Source organism: Lycium ferocissimum, chromosome 7 (assembly GCF_029784015.1).
Source record: "Lycium ferocissimum isolate CSIRO_LF1 chromosome 7, AGI_CSIRO_Lferr_CH_V1, whole genome shotgun sequence".
NCBI classification, from domain to species: Eukaryota; Viridiplantae; Streptophyta; class Magnoliopsida; order Solanales; family Solanaceae; genus Lycium; species Lycium ferocissimum.
In genome coordinates, this window is record NC_081348.1 from 39,284,611 (window position 1) to 39,308,243 (window position 23,633).

Sequence of the window (23,633 nt, forward strand, 5' to 3'; positions counted from 1 at the left end):
ACCTACAAAATAGTTTCAACTAATTATTCGTATAAAGAAAAATTTATTACTTGATATAACATGTTAAAACTAATTGATACTGTAAAAAGTCTTAATGTCAAATTTATAAGTTAAAATCCTTCCATGAAATGATGGATAGTGAGAAATATCAATAGCACTTTGGACTTTTCTTTTTGAATTAATCGGTAAATAAACACTCGTATTTGCACGAAATTTCGTGTCCGACCCTGTTATTCCACGGGTTCTTACCCGAATACCTTTGCCTATTCCCTTGTTTTGTCACCTTTTCTTTTGGGGCGGCGTGACTAAATTCCAGGATATTGCGCAAATATGGTAGACTGATTGCTGAAGATAAATCCTAGAGATAAATGTCAATTTAACTGTTATGTACCAAGTGTATAGCAGGGTTATAATAGTCATTGTATATGGGAGTTGAAGGCTGTTAGCAGTTTGTTACACAGTAAGTTAAGGTCCCGTTTGGACATGGTTTGAAATCATGTTTGAACATGCAATTTAGATATTTTAAGTTGTATTTTCTTTTATAGACATAAAAACCCCACAAATTGTGAAAACTATTAAAACATTCTCAATTCTTATACAATCTTGCCAAATGAGCAAGTCATAGTTCATAACGAAATTAGTACACTACTAGAAGGCCTTTCTAAAAAATACAACATCAATTAATCAAAATTTAGTTCAATAAAAATGAAAATTTAACATGAATAATAATGTAACTACTCTTTAATATAATCCTCCCACATAAATTAAAGGTTGGTAGACATAAATAAAGGTTAGTGGAAGTTAATGAGATTGGTAAATGATTGATGGGAGTAATTGTTAAAAATATCTACCAACTTATGAATTTTTTTTACAAAATATAAACTTATGGATTAAATTTTATATTTAAAAAAGTTGAAACCATGGTTTGAAACCATGAGTGAAAATGCATGTCCAAACGCTGGTTTGGGGTCATAGTTTCAAACCATGGTTTGAAAACACATGGCCAAACGCCTACTAAGTCGTTGAGATGCGTTAGCAGCTAACTAATCCTAGAGTTAAATTCTCAATTTAACTGTTATGTACAAAATGTATAGCAGGGTTATAATAGTCATTGTGGAGTTAGTTAAAAAGGATGTTAAGAGTTTGTTACACAGTAAGTTAAGTCTTTGAGATAGTTTAGCAGCCAACTAATCTCTATACTTGTATTCTTTAGACATTAATCAACCAAATAAAGTAAAATTTAATCTCAAATTAAATTAAGGGATAATTTCAGAGACCTCCTCTCAGGTTTGGCTTCGTTTCACTCACCTCCCTTGTGGTTTACGATATTACTTTTACCTCCCTTATTTTGATTTTTTTGTAACAGTTGATTTAATTTATTAATTATTAATATAAAAAATTATAATTTGACTAATTCACCCTTTTTTAATATATCCTTTTCATTTAATTTATTTTGTAAAATCTCTTTTAAACAAATTCCATTTCGTCTTCCTTTAAAGTAATATTCCATCTCCCATTAAACCTTCTGCTAAACTCTTGAAGATAATGAGCCAACTACAAAGATAAAATATTTAAGAAAAAATTAAACATGATAAGAAGATCGAATTAGTACAAGGCATATAACAATCGGAGTTGATGCCCACCTATTTGGCCACCGCCACCTCATTAATTAGGCAGAGGATTTATTCACAGTTGTGCATTCACCCCCAAATCCACATGTAACTTCTGAAACATTATCGGAAAGACCTATTCTAATAAGCAGAGTTTTTTGTGAATATAAGAGTCTAGAACCACTAGAATCGTGAAATTCGAAGCTCCCTTTTTATGAATTAAGAAAAAAAATATTTTTATTCATTATTTGTCAAGATCTCTACGATACTGGAAATTAATTTGTTTGTCTAATTTTTATTGAAGATGAAGAGTTTAATATCAAATGTTGAATAACTCAAAACCCTTTTCTTATCGGTTGGAATGCAAACAAATTAACATACACTTTGTCCTAATTTAATCATCTTCTTTTCCCGTTCAATGATTAAAGTCATATTAAACTAACATTCTTATATTTTAAATATTATCCTAATTGCTGACACTATTATGAGCGATTGTACCACGAAGATTATGAATAATAACACCATTTTAAACAAAATAAGTTTTATGGAAGATGGAAAAAGAATGATTCTAAAGGAGTTTTTAAAAAGTTTTAAGAATGAATAATACATTAAGAGGGGCAACTTAGTTTCAATTAAACAACCCTACAGATTGTCTCCACCACCAAATTAAACGACCCTACAGATTGTGCTTAATTTCAATAACTACGCTGCATTAACTATCAAAGTCGGAAAGTAATCACCTGTGGAATAACAATTTGCTTAGATGTTCTTTCATTAGTTTCAACTACTTTCAAAAATGGGAAAATTTTATTTAAATAATCCCCTAGTCTTATGTACTTTACTTTAGCAATTATTAAAGATATATGCACAACGGGGATAAAAACGATAACTTGACCATTTCCATTTATTTGTCCAAATATGAGTGCATATAAATGCGACACACGAGTGTGAATTTCGACATCAACTTTTGTTTCCCGTGTGGGGTAGTAGGAAAGATAATTACACCATCTAAAATAAGAGGCCGTGTTTCACGGATCTCAAATTATTTCTAATGATGGGTCAAATTGATCCAATTTTGACCGATATTTATTTAAACTATATAGAAGCATGGGTTTGCACCCATGCTTCGTCGTCCGTTTTCCACTAAAAAAAAAAAAAAAAAAAAAAAAAGGTGTGGGCCCCAACTAAACATCAACCAATATTAAAAAAAAAGTGTGGGCCCCAACTAAACACCAACCAATATTAAAAAAAAAAAGTGGACCCCATATTAACAAAATCAATCAATATAAAAAAAAATGAATCCCATAAAAAAAAAAAAAAAAAGTGGAACCCACCATCTCCAACTCACAGAAAAAAAAAAAGTGGACCCCATATTAACAAAATCAAGCAATATAAAAAAAAATGAATCCCATATTAAAAAAACAAACAATAGCCAAAAAAAAAAAGTGCATCCCATATTAAAAAATCAAACAATATTTATGTAATTTCCAAAGTATCTCATTAAATCAATAATGATGGATTCATTGCCACATGCGTATCAATCCATTAGTGGGAGCAAATGAAATTATTGTACAGCAACATACTTAAAATACTTATATATTAAAATAAGATAGAATTTAATTACTTTTTCATTTTTTTCTTACTCTAATAAATGTGAAAAGAGATTAATGTCATAAAAGAAAAAACAATATTAAATGGAGATCAAATAAGTAATAAGGTAAATTAGTAAAATTATAATTCTAATTGACATTTCCTTAAAAAACCGTGTAAAAGAAAACATGACAAGTAAAATAAGTTGAACCAAAAATATTTACCAAAAATTAAAAAATAATAGTTCTTCATTTAAATAGAAAATCAAATTTCTACTTTGTTTCATTTTAAACATGTAAAATTAATATAATAATTTGAATTAAAATTATCCAAATCAAAATTTGAAAAAAAGTAATAGGTATTGTTTAGGCCCAATCTACATACATTAACAATAGAATATTTTACACCTTTAAATTAATCAAATTAAAATTCAAAGTATCAACTGATGCTGAAATATTGCTATTATTTTATCTCAAAGAGAGGAAAATGGTTTCCTTTTAAATAAATCCATTAATAAATTTTTGCCAACTTTGTACTCGTAGCAATCACTCATATAATAAAGTTTTGGATACGAACACAAACTACAATGTTATATTATTCGTGTTTTGAACAATATATATATATATATATATATATATATATTACTTTACTACTATATAGAAAGAAATGGCAGATCGTCGTCCGTCCTTTTGGCCCCACTACAAGGGCAAAAAAAATTCTTTGTGGTCCCACCCACTTTTTTATTTAAAAAAAAATGACATTTTATACTTTATATTACCAACTCTTTTTTAAAAAGTAGATAAATACTTTATTATATTTCTATTTTTCTACTATATAGAAGATCGGTTTTACATGCTTCGTCGCGATACTTTAAAAAAAATGCTTCTATATAGTTAAAAAAAAAAAAAGGAAAAAGTGGAACCCTCTCCAAACTCATAAAAAAAAGGTGGACCCCACCCTCTCCAAACTCATGAAAAAAAAAAGTGGACCCATATTAAAAAAAAACAAGCAATATCAAAAAAAAAAACGTGCACCCTATATATTAAAAAATCAAAAATTATTCGTATAATTACCCAAAGTATCCCCATCGTTAATAGGGATCTTCTTTACATGCGTATTAACTCATTATGCAAAAAAATGCCTAACAAAAAATATGGACCCCATCTTATTATTTTTCTTCAAAAGGTATAACAAATACGCTGCATTAACTATCAATTTAGTCGTAAAGTAATCACCATTTGTTATGAATAACAATTTGCTTAAAATGTTTATATTTTAAAATTAGAATTTAATTACTTTTTCATTTTTATTCTTTCAAAAATGGGAAAATTTTATTTAAATAATCCCCTAAATTAGTCTTATGTAATTCTTTACTTTAGCAATTATTAAAGATATATGCACAACGGGGATAAAAAAATTAAAAAATAGCATTTCTTGAAATAGAAAATTAATTTCCATTTTAAACTAAAATTAATTTAATAATTTGTCCAAATATGATAAAAAATGCATATAATGCGACACGCGAAATGTGAATTTCGACATCAACTTTTGTTTTTCCTGTGTGGGGTAGTAATAAATTTTCGAAAAGATAATTCCACCATCTAAATATATATATATATATATATATATATATATATATATATATTTTTCTAATGATGGGTCAAATTGATCCAATTTTGACCGATGTAGTATAACAGAAGATAGTGGACTAGTCTGTCGTACTTGGCTATTGATGGACACTGGAGCAATTATTGCTCAAATGAATACAACAATGGAAGAAAAATGCAATTTTCTATGAAGAGTTGTCCATTTAAGGATTATACTACTCCACCATTTCAATTAATGTGACATCATTTAATTAAGCATGAAGTTTAAGAAAAAAAAAATAAGATTTTTGAAATTTGTGATCCAAAATAAGTTTTAGATAAATGTTATACTGTAAATCATTTTATAAATTTATATTGTTTCTAAATATAGAAATGTGACTTTTTTTTTTGACAGATTAAAACGAAAACTGTGTTATCGGTAGGATAGGATAAGAGTACCTTGCTTAGAATTGGATTTCTGGCACGTAACCTCCTCGACAATTGATATTTTGTCATAGATTCATTCTCTCTTCCTTTTCTTTATTTTTCTTTCTTCACATTCTTCATTTTCTATTTTCAACCTTTTCCCCTAATTCTTCCATGCTATGAAATTTCCACTTTCAAATTTTACGTTAAATTTCAATTTTCTCTTGTTTGTCTTGGTTTTTACTAATAATAAAGGTTATTTTGGTTCGACAAAAGGACTTAAAACTAGACTAATGTGAGTTACTTCATATTTGTAGGGAAAGAAAAGAGAACACACTCATTTTATTCCATACTTCAATCAGTGTATGTGTTTGTGTTTGGAGGCGTTCTACTTCTTAACTCATTTTTAAACACTATATACTCTAGGCAGCTTAGTACTAGTTTCTGTCCCTAATCTAGCCAAAGGTAAATATCCCCACAATCCAAATATTACTCGAATACTTCAAAGAAAAATTTCTCTATTTTCTATTTCAATGTTATTTTTAGCAAGACGTAAGGGCTTCTTTCAGAGTCTTCTGTTTTTTAGTGTCTCACTCGGTGTCTTATACCAGATGTAGGGCTGATTAATTCGGCTGCCAAGTCAAGAGTATCTCTGGTTAAGTATGAGAGATACTTGCCACAACCTTTTTGGTAATATAGGGGCTTCTAAATTCACTTTGGGGAACTTTATGGGTAAAGTGCTCCCTACAAAAAACGACTTCATTCCTACGACTCAAATCAGAAACCTTTGAACAAGGATGAGGAGTACATATCAGTTACCACATTGTAACCTTTTGGTCGTGCAGGGACTTCTACATTCACTTCAGCAGCTTTTACGTCGCAAGGAAAAACAATTTATGCAAGGACTAAACTTGAAACATATTGATTTCGACGGAAGAAGGGGAAAAAACATATCAGCTGAAGATCCAGATTCTACTCTCCCTGCTCATTTCTCCAATTAATCAAGTTTAAAAGAACAATTTTAGAAAATCATGCTTCAGAAGAATGTTGTTCTGTATAGTCTCTTCTTTTATCACACTTGATCAGAGGCAGTTTGTTTTCTGAAATCTATCAACAATAACATAAAAAAAATATACACACACATACCAAGAAAAGTTTAAAAGGCAGCAGAATTCGAAATAAGTTCACCAATCATTATAACTCAAAATCTCTAGTAGGTATAAGTTTCACATATCTTGGACTCACTATGCATAAAATAAATCCAGCTACAAAATTCTCATCAAACTCTATGCTTTTAATCTTTTTAAGTAAACTTAAATTTGAACCCCCCCAAAAGAGAAAAAGAGTGTTTTGGCAATCTCTCAATTAGCAGCAGAGTCCGTTAGAGCTCAGCTAACAGGCTGTTGGTGATTACCATAGCCATTAGAGGATGCTCCATAAGCTGCTCCAGCAGCATACATGCCAGAATCCTGATTTTGTGATGCGCCATATCCATATCCTCCATAATTTTGCCTTCCATAATAGCCGCCCCCATTCCACTGATTACCAGAATCAGTTCTCATCTGCAAAAGTAGATAACAAATAAGCAGGCTGTAGAAGACAATTTACCACAAGAACAAGAACATAAGACTGAAGATGCTGCAAAAGCTTCAATATTTTCAAAATCCCCAATACAGACAACTAAATTAGGAGCATAAAGAAAGATACAGGAATTGAATTTAACTAATTAAAAGAGCATACAGAAAGATATTATTTCATTGGCTCTAGAAATTCCAATCGCACAAAAGAAAAACAGAAGGATTGACACGTCTGAAACTGGAGTAACAATCAAGAAATTATCAATAACATAGAAAACTATTCAGATTGGGCAGAAGTTTCTTATTCAGAAAAGATTTACCATAGATATCCTTTTTTTTTTTTTTTTTTTTTTTAATAACGATACCAATAGAAATTTCACATAAATGTATAAGCCCCATTCTGAAAAAATTCATCATTTTGGAAAAGGATAGACTATTAAAGCAACATGTCAAACAAACCAATTTAAGATTTCAAACAAGGCTGCTGGTTCAGTGGACTATGCATGTGAAAGTGAAAGCTTTTGTAGAACATTAGATCATTCTGTGAATGAGGTCGACTTTCAATAGGTTGCATTATAGAACATTTGATCATAACTTTTAAAAGGCTGCAGATTGAACTGATCACCTACCAACATTTTGTTTTATTGAGAAGCTGATTAATCACTTTTCCTTTTTTTTTAATCAGAAGGTTGATATTGTCCAAATAGAATATTCCTGTGGGAAATACCTGCTTGTTTGCGGGACTTCGCCCCCAGGAAAGACGAACTGCCTGCTTGCCAATTACTGCTCCACTTAATTTTTGTATGGCTTCCTGAGCAGAGCTCCTACGGAACATAAAAACCCAGAAGGTTGTCAGGCATGCTGCTTTTTTTGAGGACAAGCAAGATCAATTTCAGTAATTGCATCAAGAAGGAACTGATATGTACAGCAAGAAGACCTTTTAATCCGTTAAACATGTAAGGAATTAGAAATGTCAGTAAAAATATTTACATCTTGATTGTACTGCAAGTTGCACCAAGAATATATCATATTCTGCGTGCTGCATTTAGAAGTTTCAGGATAAGATTACTCTATTTTCTACATTAGCAATAACCTAAAAATTGGCATTTTTTTCCACTTTAACTGCATAGGCTTACTACGTCACTCTAGCAGAGTAGCAGTACATTCAGTTCTACTTGTTCATAAGATTTGGTTATTTTTTACTACCAATTGTATTCCCTTCAAGCAGGTTACACGAGACAATCAGTGGGGTTTCACGTGACCCAAAAAGAAAAGAGATCTCACTCTTAAGAAAAGATTCCCCTCTACTCACATGCAACATTCTACTTGGAACCCAAAAGAAAATTTACCATCTAGCATTGAACTTCGAGGACTGACAGATAATGTGAGAGTCCCAGTAACTTTATCATTTAGATAAGAAATTCAAAACCCAGTTGCTACTAGTCTATTGTTGCTCGCACACCATAGTTAGCAGCAGAAGATGGTGATGATGAGATTTGCAGTGTTAAACTTTGGAAGAAAAAAAAACATAATAAAATCTTAGGGAAAGAGCTCCGTGAGCTAGAAGAACGAAAAAAAATATATGTTCAAACATAAGGGAAGAACAAAAAAGAAGACGAGTTGATAACAAAAAAGAAGACGAGTTGATAACTGTTAAAAGCAAAGGAAGAACCAACAGAATATTGGGAGTTTCTGGCTAAGACAAACAACAAAAGGTAGATAAAGCGAACAGCTTTAAAAAGAATAAGCTGGCAGAATGTACAGTTAAAATGGATGGACCAAAAGGAAACAAAGTCTAAGCTTCACTATCTTTATATTACCTATAAGAAATATGAGATTAATATTCGTGGTAAACGCCAATTGCTAGACAACTTGAACAACATTTTATCCTCACATCAATCTTTGTGTTCAGTCCTGGGCAACTTCTCAAGAATCACAAACCAAACCAAATAACAGAGATTCTTAAACATACAAAACTCGTTTTTTTTCAACTCAACATTTAGAACTAATCAATTATTCAAAAAGTTCACTATCAAATGAGATTAAATGATAAAAGATACTGAACTTATCTACCAATCATCTCCATGCCTCAAGGCCCGTACAATCACTTCTCTCAATGTCTCAGACAATGATACACAAACAAAAAGTTCACTGGCTACTACCAGATTTCGCGTCAAGCAATATAGCTAATTACCTTTCAGAAAATTGTACAAAACCACATCCTTTTCCGGCAGGTATCTTCACAGAGACCACTTCCCCAAACTGATTAAAGGACTGCCTCAGTTCCTCGTCAGTGACTTCAGAATCAAGTCCTCCAACAAAAATCTACCATAAAGAAAAAGTTAAGGCCAACTAACTATTTTTCTACTAGTATTAGTTTAATTGAGAGTTACTCCAATTAACCAACTTCCACAAGAAAATGGAGCACTCACTGTAGTGTTTGATGAATCGCCATCAGACTGGGATCCATGGGTTGCAGCACCATTTGATGCATATCCACCAGATAATATCACAGCTGAACAAACAGAGTAAGCAGTTCTGAGCTCAATATAAAAGTTGAACATGACATTTACAATTTGATACAAACATGAAGCTGCTAGCACATAGGTAAGAAATAACTGGTCACAGTAAACTACAGGAAGAAAACCAAGCTCAATAGATCTAGCAAATTCTGGTGCATCCAGGCCAAAAGAATAGCAGCATGCTTTGCACCAATAACTATATAAAAATAAAATAAAAAATACTGCCTTGCTCAAAACAGAAAATCCACTACGTTTGTCAAACGACAATTTGACTTAACTTCTGAATTAAAATCGAAAATGATTAATTGGGGATTCTTGGGGATTCCTTTGCTTTTCTATCTGTCCTTTTTTTGGGTTTTCCGGATAAAATAAAATTCAAATAGGATGTAACCAAAGGATTCTAAAGGATATAATAAATGTTAAAAGAATCTTTTCAAAAGCTCTGGTAAAAAGTAAGTCCATTCGAATCTTGACAGCAGAAGTCATGTAATATGAGTGACGAGTATAAACAACATATACTCATAGTCATCTGATGCCAGTAAAGGTTTAGTAAATGGCTTACAGTAGAACAAGGTACAATATCACGTACCTTGGGAAGAAAATTGTTGCTGAGCTGATGGTTTCTTTGGGGTAGCAACACCAACACGCATGGGCCTGCTGGAACAATATTGACCATTCATTTCAGTCATGGCCCGAGACCTCTCGCTTTCATCACCAAACCTTACAAAGCCATAGCCTTTCGAGTGGCCTGTGTTTGCATCTACTACTACTTTTGCACCTTTAAGAGATGGATATCTACTTGCGAATGTGTCACGTAACATTGTGTCAGTAACATCAGAAGCCAAATCTCCTACAAAAATCGAGAAATCAGAACCAGTCTCTGCACGCTTTTCACCAGCGCTGAAGGCTGCCCAATTTAAGCGGAAAGGCTGCTCCGCATTTGGCATCATAGCGCCATTGTAGCTCTGTAGCACTTTCTCTGCTGCGGCATGAGTATTGAACTCAACAAATCCGTAACGCTCTGATTGACCAGTTTGCTTATTTCGAATAATTTTCACAGAAATAACCTGCATGATATACGACACATGGTCAAGTACTATTATGGAGTGCACGCTTAAATTGCAAACCAAATAATCAATTCTTGTTCTCTATAGTTGAGATATTTTATTTCTACCACAAAAGAAAGGGTTTCCCACTACATTTAGAGTCATAGGGAAGGCAAAGGAATTCCAGAAAAGAAAAGCAAAAGTTGCTAGAATTATTCAATCAAATGCAGTCGGTCCATCCAACTTGGAGTCCAGCTCTAGACTGTTTTGAGGATGGAAAAGCTTTTCTCCATCCTCGTTAATTTCTTTCTTTTCTTAGAGGAAAAGAAAATTCACCGACATTTTCAGCAATTACATAACAGTCCATGCATCTTTTGGTTCTTTGTGTCATAATCTTCTAATCCTACAATTTTTGAGGAAATTGACATCAAAGCTTTTCTTTTATTTTTTAGATAAGGTAAAATAATATAATTGACGATGGGAAGAAAATTTCTCATACACTAGTGATATACCGAAAAATAGAGAATTTGCAAAGAAAAATGATCCTCTGTGGTAGACACCCAATATTCTATATTTGAATCTCATATTGGTGCACCAAAAAGAAAAAAGGGACAAGCTATTCATTAAAAGTACAAATCAATTGATGTCAAAGCTTTACTAGAGATAGAGGTTCAAATAAAAAGGAAACTGAAGTATAGAAGAATGTTCTCCAATTCCATTGAGTAGAAAAGAGAGAACGTATGAAGCACCAACACTAAATCTGAAGCCGTGTAGTGGAGAGTGGAGACTGACATTAGATGCTCAGGACACGGGTTGTACTTCTTTTTTTATGAAAGCAGGGAGTTGAAACATCTAGCTAGAGCAACTAGAATTGGTACTCGTCCACTGCAGTGTTAACCTCTTGACCACTCAACTGTTTCCTAGATGACACGGCTACACATGGCTGGCCATACTTTCTCCTAGTAACGAGAATTCTCCCGAAGCTAACAATACTTATGTCTCATTCTAGTTAAATCTATCATTTCTACTAACTCAATTCCCCAAATTTGAACCCAAGGTGAATCTCTGCGACAAACTGACCTCAAGTTAATTACTTGACAATGTCGTTTTAGAATGTAAGTCTCAGCAGTTAAGGCACGAAAACTGTATCCTCTATATAATCAAATGCATTTAAATCCTTCTCATCCCCGACATTCTTCTGGGGAGACATTCTTAGCTTAACAGACTAAAAGTCAATATTTGATTCGGAATTCTCTAATCTTTCGGATGGCCAAAAGGAAAAACCCCTAACAAAAATAGAGGCGACAAGATCCCGAAAAATCTCCTCCAAATCTCGTACCGATGCACTGACTGGGATCTAAGTAGGGTCAGATCTTGTTTTGCAACTAATACCCAAGTTAAATAAAGTGAGTGAGTTCTTAACAACTATGACACAGGTTTTAGCATTTAAACATCTCTCAATATAATTGAACAAAACTGTTAAAGCAATTAAATCACAAACAGCTGAACATTCATCTAACGACGGTAATGAGTTAATTGAATAGATAAAACAAACCTCTCCAGCTTGAGAAAAGCAAGAATGAAGATAACTTTCATCCATCCATTGTTGAAGATCACCAATCCAGACAGTTTTGTTATCTTCAGATGAGCTTTGAATCTGAGGGGTAGGCTGCTTCTGTTGCTGTTGATGGTAATAAGGCATGTATTGTTGTCCATACATCATCTGCTGTTGCATCGCCATTGCTGCTGCTGGATACTGCATCGCCATCCATTGTTGCTGATACTGCTGCATCGCAACCCACTGCTGTTGTTGTTGCTGTTGTTGTTGTTGTTGCTGTTGCTGATTCATATCTCCACCATTCATTTTAATCTAACCCTTTCTTCCTCTCTCTCTCACACACACTTTCTCTCTCTAGTTCTTGAAGTTTTTTCTTAACTTTAGAGAGAGAGAGGTGTGAGTATAAGGTATGTAACTTTCCGGGTAATGAGAGAGAGGAAGTGGAAAAGAGGGAGACGAGTTGTGAGTCGGCTTACTATATATAGAGCTTTTGATGAGATACACTATACGGATCTAGGGTCTGTTCTCTCGTGTGTAACGACGATTAATTCTGACCGTACGATTCAGATGTGAGGACTTGGTAGTAGCCGTAAGATGAAGGAGTTTAGAGACAAGTTGAGTTGTGGGACCAGTTGATACGCGGTGGTGAATGTGGGTCCCTTACTTGTCGTAGCTTTTCTTTGAAGTCAAAACATTGATCGGCGGTTCGTTGACGGCAACCGTGTATTTCGAGCTAACGTTAAATTGTGGGCAAGTGAAATTTACTCGAACTTGGTGTACCAATTTAATGGTAGTACGCCTATTTACATTAAATGTGTTTTTCAGATGCAAGACATGCAACTGTTATTATTAAGTTGTCACTGATTAAAAATTATTTTTGTTCAATTAATTATTTAGTTTTACTGAATTATTCTGTCTGTTTCACAATAAATGGTGTTTTTAATTTGGGGACACCCCCTTAAAGAAACTATGCACTTTTAGAAAGTAAAATGCACCTTTAGGGCCTGTTTGGAAAGCCACCCAGGTAATTGAAATTTGATGTAATTGGGTGTAATTACACAGTTTGACCTGTTTTGTTTGACCAGGTAATTACACAGTTAGGTGGGAAATAGGTGTAATTGACAGGGTGTAATTACACTCTCCAATTCTCAAGGGGGGCGAGAATCGGGTGTAATTACACCCCCTCGTAATTACGGTAGTTACTTTTTAGTTTTTTTATTTTTTATTTTATTTTTTAAATTATATTATTTTATTTTTTAAATTTCTTTGCTTTTCTAATTTATTTTTTTATTTCTATTAATTAATTAATTTTTTATTTTTACTTTTTAATTATTTTTATAAATATATTTTTCTTTTTATATTATTTATATTTCATTTCCTTTCTTCTCATTCCCAACCTTTCTTACTTGTGGTTAAGTAATTGCTTTCGTATTTTTTATTTTATTTTATTCATTTAGCATAACAAGATTATTATTCTAATTTTGGAAACTACATCTCTTAATGTTAGAAAGAATGAGTCATTAACAAACTTGGCATACAATGAGTAACGTTATTAAAGTAGAATTTTGTTGTGAATGTGGTTATAGACTTATTTTTTCCCTTTCTTTTAAATTATAGGAGTATTTACTTATGTTACATTGGAACTTACTTATGTAATGTTAGAATTTGGCATAAAAGTATTATGTTAAACAAAATTCTTTTGGATTCTTTTGAATTTAAGTTATATTTTCGACTTTAATTTTTTTGCTTTAGTACTATTGACTTTTTATTTCACATTGTTTGTTGTTTATTTTTTACTTATAATTGATAGAATTTTTGTTAAACATTTGAATAATATTGTGGCGTTATATTTATAAATATTCTTTTTTTTTTTAAACATCAAATCCCATGATGTTTTCACAAAAAAAAAAATATGCTTTTTAAGTTTTATAATCAATTAAAATAAAAATATTATTAATTTGAAATTATATATCAACTATTTTTTTTTACAATATTAGTTACAAATATATGATTATTAATTAACATATTTTCAAGAAACAATGTGTTATTAAATAGCTAATTTAATACCATTTATAAAGACACATATTTTTAAATATTAATTTTAAATTTTTTATAGTTAAGTTTTATTTTTAAATTAAACTAATCGTAATACACTTGTGCAATCAAACAAAGACGCTGTAATTACACTTTAATTACATTATGATAAACAAACAAAGTCATTGTAATTACAATACTATGTAATTACTAGGTAAATGTAATTACTCAGGTGTAATTACACCAATTGCAATTACTGTGTGGCTTTCAAAGAACTTACAAACTTGACCTTAATATGTGTCTTGAAAAAGTACTCCATCCGTCCAAAACAAGTGTCACCTTAGTAAAAAAAATTAAAAAAAAACTTAAAATAAGTTTTACCTTAGAAATTCAAGACAAAAATTGGCAAGTATTTCCAAATATATCCTTAGCATTACAGAAGTAGTCCACTTTAATATTGCCCAATTCTAAAAAAATCTAATAATAGGGGTAGTTTAGTAAACTCCATATTGTATTGATTTCTTAATGAGCGTGATTTTTACTAAGATGACACTTATTTTGGGACGCAGGGAGTAGCTCTCTAGCAGTTTCTTGTTTACGTATAACTCTCTTTATTTAAACAAGGCTAAAATTGGAAGAATAAAATCAATGTCTTTTTTATTACGTAAAATACAACTTATGTTAAAACAAAATAAAAAGATAAAACAAACACTTATTATGAAATGGATGGAGGAGTTGCTATTATTATTGGGTGAAAACATGAGATTCGGACAGTTTTTACCGATAAGAGGTTGTTTGTATCATGTTGGTTCATGGACAGCATGTCATCTCGTGTAAGCACATGCTGGTCATTTGTCCATTTTGACGTGTGAAGATGTCGCTAGATTTTACCACTCCGTTCCGTTGTTGTAACGGTGTGAATCAGTTTTCTAATTTTCGACTTTTTTTTTTAATCAATTATAATCCAGTCGATTAGTTGAATTATTAATTCTTCCAACTTGCAGCTTGGAAGCACTATTTCTTCCAACTTGCAGCTTGGAAGTATGAACTTGCCAATTGTTGTCCTAGATAACAAAAGGCTGCTGATTACATTAGAATGTGCTAGCTCATTGGAGTAGTTTGGATCAAATTGCGGGTCCACGTTGTATTCTAAAGCCATCTGTTGCTGACGGGCAGATTTACTGCCCAAATTATGGTGCAGGTAAACCCACAATTTCTTCACAAAATTAGATATTTTATATTTTATGTACATATTTTCTTGAATTGATTTCAAATGGTGAGTTAACCTCTGGTTACTGACGATCGTTATAACTTTGCTTATTTTTCATTTCTTGGTCCACTTTCTTTTTGTTCTTTTTTTCTACTGAAGCGCTGCAAATATTACACTTGACTTTTGGTGATAAAACTGAAAGGAAAACGAATTTGCACACCACTCTGTGTGTGGATATCGGTGGACTTCTTCAATGTTTTGTTACTTCATAATCCAATTTACTCTAATGCACCAACAATTCTGTCAAGTTACTATTGTCTGTATGCAATAATTCATGTTGTTTTTAAGATCGACATTTCTTGCTGAAACTAATGGTATCGGGTCAAACGAATAGTAGTCAATTTCAGTTTATAGTACAGTAAGGTGGCCAGTTTGTCCACTAATAAGTGCACAACAAAAAAAATGCTACTCCATGTGCAAGCGCATATGGTTGCTAGATTAGCCTTTATGTTGCTTCACATGTTCTTTGCACTGTAACTGTAACCAAGCATTATTTAGTGCTAACAAATTTCAACCTTTCTTGCTTAAAAACAAACAAATAAAGACAAATCTATGAACATCTCTCTTCTTCCATTTCATGCCATACAAAGTCGGTGGATACAATTTTTTTATGATTAAGGTACATAGTAACTATGGGCAATACCATCACCTACTTCACTCAGACTTTACATTATCTAGATCAAGTAAGCTACACAATTCACATAATGCGGTTATGAGCAGTAAGAATTATGGACTATGTCACACTCGGTTATGAGCAGTAAGAATTATGGACTATGTCACATGTGTGATGCAATTCACCACTGGATTAAATATCATAATTCCAAAGAGAAGGGAGAAGAAATACTTCAAGGTCAAAATTGCTAATTTCATTCTCAATCAGCTACAAAAACCTATTTAACGTGAAGATCAAAAACATACGCAAAATTGATTACCTGAACCGAGGGGTACTCGAAGACAACCTGCTGCAGCCAAATCTTAACCTGAATTCCCCCACTAGCTTCTGCTTACAGATAAATAATGAAAGAATTAAAGTTAAACAACATAAGCTACATATACACAAGGACTGCACATTTATATTTTGTAATCTGCATGTACGAAGCTTTCATAAGGTGTTCCCTTAAGTTCCTTTTCAACATCACTCCAATTTTCAACTTGCGAAGACAATGGGCCCTTGTGTATCTTCACTTGGCGACTATGGAGGTCCATTCTTGGAACCTTCAGGAAATCTTGCACATCATTCAGTATCTGTGACAACATGGCAGGAAGTAATAGCATAAAACGAACTTCCTCACAAGAGAACTAAAAATACCAGGGATATAGTAGATATGCAATATCTTACAGTCCGATTTTTTATTATGTCCTCATAGAGCAAGATTATATGTCGAGTGCTTTTAAAGTACTCCAGTGCGTTAGCCACCATGTCCTGTACTTGCTTCAGGTTAGGGATCAGCGTGGTTGTGTTTATTGTAGGCTTGTAACTTGCAAGAATCTCAGCCTGCAAAACGCAATTGCTTAAGACAACATGGAGACATAAGCATATTTCTCTACATCATAGGGATCTATCAACTGACCTCCTTGGGAGAATGCACATGAGACTTGTGGGTTCCGTTTAACAGCTTAGCATTCTGATCATACGAATTTGCTAGCATTGAAACCATTCTGCGCAAAAGATTTCTTCTGAAGAGAAAAATTGTGGAAACTCCTCTCCTTTTGAAGTACTCAACAATTTCCTCATGATGCAGCAATAGACCCTGTAATAACATGGAAATGCCCATGCAGTCCATCATGATCCATAACCATGAAAAAAGGAACCAAGCCACCAAGGCATAAGCTGATTTCAGAGTTTAGATAATCTAACCTTTCACAAGGTAATTCATCATGTAGACCAATTTTTAAATGATTATGTTCTTTATAAGGTGAGGTGTCTTGTAGACCAATCTTTGTAATTCCTTCCTACCTAGTTTCAACTGTACCTGGGTCGATCAGTGGTGACATAAAATATGGATTTTTGCAAAATACTCCATGTACCGGCGAATGAGTATGAAATTCTGCATATTCATTTTGAATTGTGTATATGTTTCCCTTCCTTTATTGCTGGAATTGGAAATTTTGCATTTTTTTTAGTCCTTTTCTAGCCAGGTAATTTTGGACTCAATACCATCTTCACTTTTCAAACGAAACAGGTGGATTGAGGGGAGAAGTTAGTAGTCAAGCATTTCGTATCTGGGAACTTTTAGTGTCTTTCCACTAATTACACATCACATATTTTTATTTTCCTGAAATCATAATGCTTGTGATTCTGAGACCCTGTCTTACTCAGTATTCCAGTACTAGTGTTCCATCTACTATACACTGTATTAAAGCAGCATTCAAGTGATAAGAAACTATCATAACTTAACTGATTATGCAAAGTAGAATTGCTAAACAACTAGATATTCAAACTCATACATACAATATGATGAATAAGAAGAATATAAGTGAATGACCTCGACCCAAATATAAGTGAATGACCTCGACCCAAACTCTCAAAAGAAAGATACCCTGTTTCACAAATGAACCGACATATGAAGAAAAATGAAATCTATCTGCGCTTCAAGACAAGCTAACACAGCCAGGCAGTAAATATTCCACCAATAATTGTCACCTTTTTTAACTCCTTGATCAGATTTATGTGTTTATCACGACCAAAATAAAGCTTAATGAAAACAGCAAATTCAGATGACAGACAAATATGTGGACATTAAGCATAACATGCCAATTTCACATTTGAACTATCAACTATATTCACTACACAACTGGCACACGATGTTGATAAAATGAATCGATATGACAAAAGATTTTCTATAAGTCACAGCTACATTCACTATGTAGTTATGTTCTCTGACCACATACTTAGGAACAGACGTGACAAATCAAATTTTGAAGATAGCACTCACCTGATTAAGCATCCACTTAAGACCAACTGCAGCTGTGCATTCATTCTTGGAAGCACTGGTCAAAAATTCTAGGTCATAGAGTTTGTCCAGTGTTTCCAAAATTGTTGATGCATTACTTTTCCGGACTTTAACAGAAAAAATCTCCCCGTTAGAGCTTATATTCATATGGCTGTTCAACAATGTTTCAAACCATCCACTACCAGACCTCTGAGTGGACAAAATTGCAAAAAACCTTACAGGATTACAAGCACACTCAGCCCTGATAACAGCAGGTTTTAGTCAGTAGTTTTATCCATAATGACATACTAAAACATACGAACATATTGTCAATGTCTCACCGGCTAAAAGTTTTTGGCTTGGGGAAGTGCATGAAAGGTTTTTCTGAAGGGTCAACATTAGCCGTCTCACATGGCCTTTCAACAACATGAACAGTTGCGAGTGGAGCAGTGGAATGCGAACCAATTTGTTTAAGGCAAATCGAACATATATAAATTCCACATACCATTGCAAAAAGTAAGACCACCATTCTCAGCAGCAGTGGAGATTTCTTTGGTGGCTTTATGATGAAAGTATCCTGGAATTGAATCAGAAGTTAGAATACTTAGGATTTTAAGTCTCATTTTGCAGATTTAAATTTTCCTTCAGGGCCTCAATAAAATAAACTCAGTTGCAAAGTTAATTCAGAAGACGAAAAAAAAAAAAAAAAAAAAAAAAAAAAAAAAAAGACAGAGGAATCTAGGTAGGTTTCATCACATAGGAATGCAAGATACAAGATAAGTAAGGAATATTATGGTTTTATTGAGCTGTTACGGCTACATCATTGGAATCTGTACAAGTCTAAAAATATTTGCTCAAGCAGGATATTCTCAAATTCGAGCAAACACTTGCAAATGGGAAAAAACCCAGATCAAAACAGCTCCGAGTTGTCATAATATTATATACAGTTGTCAATAAAAGGCAAAGAAAGACCTTTAAGGGAAAAAAGATTAAATAAAAAACATTACACACCGTTGTGGATACTTTCCAGAAGCAATATGTTAGAAGAAGCAAGAATGTTAAACAAAAAAACTTACCTTGGTGAAGAGGCAGAAACGGTCAGCCATAGCTTAATGCTCAAAAAGGAAGATAAAGAAAAGGCATTGGGGAACACCAACATTCAAAAAAAGATCCCCTTTTGCTTTCTACCTTTATTCATTCTTATTCCTCAGTTTCTTCTTCTTCACAATACATGCAGACACTCATAATTATGTACACAATATATTATTATACTTAGAAAGAGAGATATTAGTAAGAAAAACAAAGCTGGGATGAGCTTTTTCTCGTGAAGAACACTATGATGAGAGAGTTCTTTAGTGACCCTTTTGTTCAATTATTACGCTCCTCCTTTTTGCTTTCTTTTTTTCACTTTTTGAATTTTGATTTTTCCTTGTGATTTACACTTGTTCCTCTCTGCAAAATCATGTGGAGTCCCATGGCTGGTACCATATGAAGGAAAACAGAAATATAATATATGATACGACACCGTTTCAATCGGGCGTTGATTTCGTCAACGAATAATCATTACTTGCAATTTCACCGCTCTTTGTTATGTTTAAAAAGTTACACGTTTTACTGTTTGCTTTAACTCTAGCTACCGCAGCTCAGTTTCCACATGAAAAAGGTTAAAAACTATGGAGTTTCGTTTAATCATAATTTGTACACCATAACTTCTTTTCTTTTTCTTTTTCTTTTTCTTTTTTTCTCATTCGTCTAGTGTAAAAATTTAAACCTTAAGGGATCGTTTGGTTGGGAAGCTGACTTTTAGGATTAGTTATTAAGGTGAGGTGGGATAAAATAATTACAATGGATAACTAATCCCGAGATTAGTTATCCCGGATTTTTATTCCAACCAAACATGGGATAGGGAGACACTAAAATTTTATCCCGGGACTATTTTTGCTTATCCTTCACACCAAACGACCCCTAAATTCATCCACCATTCCCCTTAATATTTGTATAGTAAATTTGAAATTTTAATGAAATAAAACTCATTTTTACACGAATTTAAGGGGAAAATTATACAAAAGTATTTCTAATGGAGTACTATACTTACAGTTGCCAATTTCAAAAAAAACCCGACCATAATTGATTTGGTTTGATTTGATTTTAGCTAAAAAAAGTCAAACCGAACCAAACCGACCCGACGTTATGTGTATTCGATTTATGAAATATTTTGTACATAAAAATATTTATTTGTAATGTAATTTGTAAATATTTCTTAAATTTTTTCATAATTTTTTGTCTTTTATAATATTATTTTAAGCTTGAACTTAGAATTTTCAATGCCAATAAGTTTTATATCCTATAGATGTTAGTAACTCAAATAAAGTCCAAATCAACACTAATGCTAACAAAAGAAATTCAATTCTAACACTAGGAATGATAGTAATGTTGGATATCTATTATTTAGTTTTGCATAATTAGTTTAGAGAGTAAAAATACATAGCCTAATTTTTTTTTGTCATGTAATTAATACTTATTAGCCGTACTTATTTTAGCATAACTTAGTATTTAGATTAAAGTCATTTTCTTTATGGCTTATTAATTAGCAATACTTATTTTAACCGATTTTATTATCTTTTTTGTTGAATATTTTAATACGATGTCATCACTCATCTCACATTTTGTGTTATTTTCTTAAGAAACACCTTAGTTATATAGTTCTATCTTACTAGGACTAAAGAAATATTTGAACTAAAAGTCAGATGTTTTGTATGAAGGCTTTTTTGAGGAAAAAAAAACCCGAAAAAATCGAATAACCCGCGAAAATCTGAAGTTGAAAAACCCGAATTTTATTGGTTTGGTTTGGTTTATAAATTTAAAAACCCAATTAATCTGATTTGGTATTTGCAAAATCCGAACCAATCCGGTCCATGTACACCCCTATATGTAGTTATACGATGCTGTCAATGCAACTAAGAGCTCCTTCAATTGGCTTCTCCGAGTTTAGGACTTAATTGTTGGCTTAATCATAAAATTAGCTAGTAATTCCGTTTGTCATATCAATTACACTCACCAAGTTATGAAGTCAATCACGGTTTCTCTTCCATCACTTTAGAATACACATTGTTACTTTGTTTTATGAAAAGATAGTTTATGAAAATATGAAGTCTACTTTTATTCTTCAATCTCTCTTAACAAAACCAACTGCCTGTTTAACAGTTCTCTCTTATTCTTCAATTTCTCTTATGATTTAGGTGTTGGAATAAAATTGCCCATAGTTGCATGCTAGCTTTCTCGTGAGGGACCTTGATGGGGTAAGGGTATACAAAGAAAATCGACAAATCACATCAAATCGATTATTCGAGCCAAACTGAGAAAAAAAACTTGATTAGTGGTTTGGTATTGAAAAAAAAAAAAAAACTGATCATAACTGATTTAGTTTGGTTTTAACGGAAAAAGTCAAACCGAATCAAACTAACCCAACATTACATGTATAAATTTTTTAAAATATTTTATACATAAAAACATTTATTTATAACCTAATTTATAAATATTACTTAATTTTTTCATAGTTTTTGTTCTATAACATATTATTTCAAGTTTGGTCTTAGAATTTTGAATGATCCAATAGGTTTTATAACTCATAGATGTTAGTAACTCAAATAAAGCCCGAATTAAAACCAAATCAATACTAATGCTAACAAAAGAAATTCAATTCTAACACTAGGAATAACAATAATGTTGGGCATCTATTCTTAATTTTGCATTGGTTTAGATAGTCAAAATACATAACTTAATATAGTCATGTAATTAATATTTATTTTAGCATAACTTAGTACTTTTCGATTATGATCATTTTCATTATGTTTGTTGAATATTAAGTACTCCTTCCGTTCCATAATAAGTGATTTTTTAGACTTTTCATTTTGTTTCAAAATAAATATTGCTTTATAATTTTAAGAAGAAATTGATCTTATTCTTCCAAAACTGCTCTTATTTACATAATCAAGAATCATTAAGTTTTTTTTTCTAGGCATTTAATTAGGGGTAAGTTAGTAAAAACACTCCTAATTTTCTAGGAGTGGGCACTTTCTTAAAGGGTGTGCATAAGCTACAAAAACCACTTATGATGGAACGGAGGAAGTAATACGTCATCACTATCTCATATTTTGTGTTATTTTCTTAAGAAACACCTTAATTAGATAGTTATATCTTCCTAGGACTAAAGAAATATTTGAAGCACAAATTATATTTTTTATATGAAGACTTTACCGGAAAACACCCGAAGTTGAAAACCCCGACTTTTGTTGATTTAATTTAGTATTTAAAAAATCTGAATCAACCCAGTCCATATACACCCCTAATGAGTGGTATTAGAATTCTTTGATTGTTTATGAAAATATTTATTTTGTGTCTCATAAAACTTATACTAGTACAAAATTTGGGTCCGCTAACGAGATAAATTAAAGTTTTCCGTTGTTTATGGTTTAGGTGTGGTTTGCTGTCTAGACCACTTTTCTTTATGGATTAGAATAAATGTCAAAAAAAAAAAAAAAAAAAAAAAACTAAAGCAGAACCGTCCAATAATATCATTTTATGATGGCATGTGGTCGTCCGGTTTTTTCACTTAAACACCTCAACTAAACTTTGTTTCATTTAGACACCTAAGATAGGGTCCGACTGTGCCATTTAGACATTTTTAGCTAAATCGGCCAAATTTACAAAATGTTTGCAATACACTCGCGGCTGACGTGGCAACTGAAGAATAAAATGAGGACATGTGTCTTTTTTAATTAGAATTTTTTTTAAAAATATTTAATAACAAATTAAAAGTAATACTCTAAAAAAGAAAAGAAAAACTTGATTTACACCCAATAAAAAAAAGACACATTATTAACAAAGCGAAAAAGAAAAAAAATGACACATCGAAAATTCTGAAATGAATAGTTGTTCTTGGTGTTCTTCACCATCTTTATGTTATTCTTGTTACAACCATGATTTTAATCCAAATTTTCAAGAGAAACTCCTCCAAATTTGTTTTAACTTCAGCTAAAGATTCCCACGAAGACCCAAAGACAATCCGACATTAATTTCTCAAAATTTTCATCAAATTAATTAACCCATTTTAAACCTTCAAGCTTTCTAAAGACTCCATTAATGGTAAATGTTTTTTTTTAAATCTTTTTGGGATTTTTTTTTTGTTTATTAAATAGATTTATCCAAAGAAAAATCATCTTTCTTATAATGTAAACGATTAGGGAGAGAGAGGGTGGTGGCAGACTTGAGTTTTTTCGGGCAAACAAGATAGCAATGGTGGAAGGTTTGTTAAATGGAGAAGAAATAGGAAAAAAAAAAAAAAAAGAAGAAGGAGAAGGAGGAAATAAAAAGAATTAAAAAAAAATTGATTTTTGGGCTCTTCACGTGCTAGTTTGGTGTGCAAATCAAGCAAGTTGCTAAGTCAGCAAAAAGTGTTTCAATGGCACAGGACCTTACCTC

At 32.2% G+C, this 23,633-nt stretch overlaps 2 protein-coding genes across 2 annotated transcripts; both read right to left on the reverse strand.

Annotated features, from left to right (window-relative positions):
- Positions 1–6,384: 6,384 nt before the first annotated feature.
- Positions 6,385–12,377, reverse strand: LOC132064922 (polyadenylate-binding protein RBP47). Its single transcript, XM_059458097.1, has 6 exons — positions 11,913–12,377; positions 9,901–10,378; positions 9,222–9,304; positions 8,984–9,114; positions 7,517–7,613; positions 6,385–6,774 (listed from the first exon to the last, which is right to left on the reverse strand). The coding sequence occupies exons 1-6, from the start codon at positions 12,219–12,221 to the stop codon at positions 6,601–6,603; spliced, it is 1,272 nt and encodes a 423-aa protein (XP_059314080.1). The 5' UTR covers positions 12,222–12,377; the 3' UTR covers positions 6,385–6,600.
- Positions 12,378–16,063: 3,686 nt separating this feature from the next.
- On the reverse strand, positions 16,064–19,617 carry LOC132064923 (uncharacterized). The gene is made up of 6 exons (XM_059458098.1): positions 19,229–19,617; positions 18,494–18,729; positions 18,156–18,414; positions 16,791–16,970; positions 16,559–16,714; positions 16,064–16,464 (listed from the first exon to the last, which is right to left on the reverse strand). The coding sequence occupies exons 1-6, from the start codon at positions 19,256–19,258 to the stop codon at positions 16,291–16,293; spliced, it is 1,035 nt and encodes a 344-aa protein (XP_059314081.1). The 5' UTR covers positions 19,259–19,617; the 3' UTR covers positions 16,064–16,290.
- Between the last annotated feature and the right edge of the window lie 4,016 nt (positions 19,618–23,633).

What these genes read in the sequence shown, in the direction of transcription:
- LOC132064922 (XM_059458097.1), bottom strand. Translation starts at nt 12,221, where the DNA reads ATGAATGGTGGAGATATGAATCAGCAACAGCAACAACAACAACAACAG. An exon ending in GCTTTTCTCAAGCTGGAGAG is followed by an intron (nt 10,379 to 11,912) that starts GTTTGTTTTATC and finishes TATATCATGCAG; the next exon opens with GTTATTTCTGTGAAAATTAT. An exon ending in TTTGTACAATTTTCTGAAAG is followed by an intron (nt 7,614 to 8,983) that starts GTAATTAGCTAT and finishes TATGTTCCGTAG; the next exon opens with GAGCTCTGCTCAGGAAGCCA.
- LOC132064923 (XM_059458098.1), bottom strand. Translation starts at nt 19,258, where the DNA reads ATGGCTGACCGTTTCTGCCTCTTCACCAAG. An exon ending in GTTTCTGCCTCTTCACCAAG is followed by an intron (nt 18,730 to 19,228) that starts GTAAGTTTTTTT and finishes ATTCAATTCCAG; the next exon opens with GATACTTTCATCATAAAGCC. An exon ending in TTAAGTGGATGCTTAATCAG is followed by an intron (nt 16,971 to 18,155) that starts GTGAGTGCTATC and finishes ATGTTATTACAG; the next exon opens with GGTCTATTGCTGCATCATGA.